At 50.8% G+C, this 3,433-nt stretch overlaps 1 protein-coding gene across 1 annotated transcript in view; it reads left to right on the forward strand.

Annotated features, from left to right (window-relative positions):
• Positions 1–2,519, forward strand: part of TMEM35B (transmembrane protein 35B) — a 4,229-nt gene extending 1,710 nt beyond the window's left edge. Inside the window, exons 2-3 of the mRNA XM_027775559.1 lie at positions 355–453; positions 682–2,519. Coding sequence (XP_027631360.1) covers positions 355–453; positions 682–924 — 342 coding nt within the window. The 3' untranslated portion in view covers positions 925–2,519. The remainder of the gene's footprint in view (positions 1–354; positions 454–681) is intronic.
• Positions 2,520–3,433: the final 914 nt, after the last annotated feature.

Consider the following 3,433-nt stretch of genomic DNA (forward strand, 5'->3'; position numbering starts at 1 on the left):
TTTTTTTTTTTTTTTTGAGAGATTTTTGCTATAGTGCGCGTGCGCTCACCAGACAGACAGAGACATAGAGACAGAAAGCGAGATCACCCCCCAGGGGGGATGGTCACACCGCAATCCCTTCTCCTCCATTTTCCTCTCGGGATCTTGGGCACGCACGCACACGCGCCTGGTGTGAGTTTTAAGCCACCAGGTCTGGGACGCGAACCGCAGTCGACTACATGAGAGTCCAGCGACATAGCCATTACGCTAACTGCTGGTTCCCATTCAGGCTCTTCTGTGTCCCTTGGCCTGCGTCATTTGCTGCCACCAACACCCTGTCCCCTAGGCTTGTTTTCCATCTTCCCTCGTTTTCAGATTCGTAACTTCTCTACCATCCCCCAGCCTCCTTCCCTCAGGGAGATCACGGAGAGTCGTTCCAAGTCCCCAGCTACTCACCTCAGCCTGGACCCATTTGTCTAGACTTTCTGTTTCTTGGCCTCCGAGAGGGGCCTCATAAGTTGAAGAGCCTTCTGCCTCTCCTGGTCCTGCTGTCCCGGGAGGCGAGAGGGATGGGTGCAGCTGGTTTGGGGGATGTGTGTGTGGGGTTAATGGTGGGCTGGCTGTAATGGGAGGGCTAGATTTGAGTAGTCAGCCCAGGCTGGGAGCCCCAGGCTCCTGGATCTCCTGGGTGCTGCACTCCAGGGAGCTGCAGGGACCTTGCTTTCCATTCCAGTGGCCATCTTCACATTGGCTTCTCTGAAACAGTCCCTGAGCACCTGCACCCCAGCCATCGTCTGCCTGGGGCTTCTGCTGCTGCTGAACGCCTGCCAGGTCTTAGCCCAGACTTCAAAGGTGGTGAGACCTCCGAGGAAGAGAACCCCAGGTCCATTCAAGGAGTCCCGGGTGGAGAGAGTCTCTGCCTTTTTGTCCACGCCGCTGTCATAACTGGAACACGGTTGGCACAGTCTAACACCTCATTACCAGCATGACCAGGGTCGCCAGGTGTTGAAGGAGACATCTTGTCTACCTGACTGCGATTTCCCTCTAACTTTACTGTTCTTTTTTGAGGGGTACATGTTACACATGCTAACATTTCTCACGTCCTGTGAACATAGGAGATGGCAGGCAGGAAGCTTAACGCAAAACTCAGTGCTCCAGAATAGCCACTTTTGTTTCTATGCCTTGGTACAGATACATCTTTTTTCAATGAAAATGAGACTGTATATATTATTACCTATTTTTGAAACCAACATATTGTAACACATATCTTCTTTACCTCATCCATGTTAGTGTCTGCAGAGGGTTTTGTTGTAAGGCTGCATTCACAAGGAGTACTTTGGTTCCCAGTTTTCCATTATAAAGCTCACAATAAATCGCCTTTGCACACTTACTCTCTCCCCAGCAGTGAGGATGCTGGTTCCAAATGCACAAACATTTGTAAGGTTTAGAGTATACACTTAACCTGTACACGTTGACTGTCAGAGTTTGAGTACCTGCCTGTGCCCTTCAAGCCACCTGAGGGATCCCCTCATCCCTTTTTATCTCATACTTTAGATCTGCTGAGCTAACAGAGATGTTGAGTCTTCACAGGACCTGAATCGCCAGCCTTTGGTGACTGTGGCACTCGGTCTAGCGCTCCTTGACAGCAACATGGAGGTGGGGGACACCAGCTCCATGGAACACCGAATGGAATAGCGGGGCCCAAGCCTGGGAGGAATCGGAAAGGCCCTTGGAGGTCAGAAGGGGGATACGTGTGCATGCGTGTGCATGTGCGAGTTACTGAGACAAAGTGGACAACTGTTAGAGCATCTACTGTCAAGAGTTCATGTATTTCTGCAGATATCCCAGCTACCAGCTTACAGATTGCTTGGAGGGGGAGGAACAGTGGCATTTGGGAGCCCACAGGGTTGAAAGAAATCTGTGTATCACTCCCATTTCGTGCTCACAGCAGGACGGGAATTCCTGCTCTCACTGGCTAGCACCCGCTCAGGCAAGCTCCCTGTGGTTGCATCTGTCCCTCTTGTTCTGAAAGCTCAGCGTTCCGCTCTCTGTATGGGAAGGATGGATGAGTAGGTAGTACAGAAATATATGTAGTGTCGAAACAGGAGACTTCTCTCAGGAGGCCCAGGGACAATATAGCTTCCATTTCAGTGCTGGTTAATTTGCTACTTAGTCATGATATGACAAACCAACATTCTTTTGACTTCTGCTCTGCTGCTTTCAATTTATTGGCCACTGGCCTCCAAGTTCCAAAATAGCTGCTGCAGCTCTCAACAGCACTTTTGCACAGAACATTGAAAGGTGAAAAAAAAAAAAAAAAAAAAAAAAAGGAAGGCTCTGGATGCCCTCTCACATCTCATGGGCCACAGTTGTGCTCATTTTCATCCTTAGACCGCCGCTGGAGAACAGCATTCCCATGATGGACTCAGACTGAGTCACCCACATTGGTCAGCAAGGGTGGGAGTGGGGGTGGACAGTGGTTACTGCCACTTACTGGCTTATTCGCAAATGTGGGTAATAAATGTAAACATTTCATAGCCTGCCACATAATATTGCTCAGTAAATACTAGCTATTGTTAAACATCAATTTGTTCTCCAGATGACAAAAAGGATTGGGGAAGCTTAAATGGCTCAGTGTCAGACCTGAGACTAGAACTGAGCTTCAGTGGATTCCAGAACCTACACATTCACTCTTGTCAGCTGCCAAAGCTGAAAATGGGCCGCATGGCACCCCTACCATCTTCAGTTTGAGGATTAAATCTGCCCTGCTCTCGAATTACCCCTCTACATGAAAATGTTCAAGTCCCTGAAGGTAGAGCTGGAGCCCTGAGATCCTGGCCTCATTCTTTCTCCCTTCTTTTGGGATGCCACAGCCGGCCTGTCTTCAGTTAGGACCCTGCGTGAAACCTTTTACAGCTGCCATTAGAGTGTGAGCTCCTGTTTACCAAGGCTTGGCCCATGGGCCGTTAGCAGCACTGGACCCCAAAGCTTGGCTGCAGGGCTGACCCAGCAGCTGTAGGAAAGACAGGGTGCTGGAAGGGGAGGCTGGCCAGCGGGTGTGGATGAGCTGTTAGCAGCAGAAATGTCCTGAGCACCAGCAGGGCCTCCTCAGGGGCCCAAGAAGAAGCCAGATCTCAGGGAAGTGGCCTCCAAACCTCAGCCTACATTAGGTCAGCTCAGCACCGTGGCATTCCACTGCCTTGGGCTGTCTTCCCAATGCTTCTCTTGCCCTGCAGGGACACTCTTCCCTTGGAGCCCTGGCTCACAGCTGATGCAGGTGGGCTCCAGCCCCTCCAGCTGTTGGGCCCATTCCACGTGTGTCCTGAGATTAGCCTGTTGGTGCAAGGGTCTGGGCTATGTGGGTGGGAGGGGATTCTGCCCGATTTTAGCTCCTCCAAGCAGAGACTCCAGAGACTAGCAACCAAAACAGCAGGAGATAAGAGAGAAACTGTTG

This window comes from Tupaia chinensis, unplaced genomic scaffold (genome assembly GCF_000334495.1).
Source record: "Tupaia chinensis unplaced genomic scaffold, TupChi_1.0 Scaffold000573_1, whole genome shotgun sequence".
Taxonomy (NCBI): domain Eukaryota; kingdom Metazoa; phylum Chordata; class Mammalia; order Scandentia; family Tupaiidae; genus Tupaia; species Tupaia belangeri.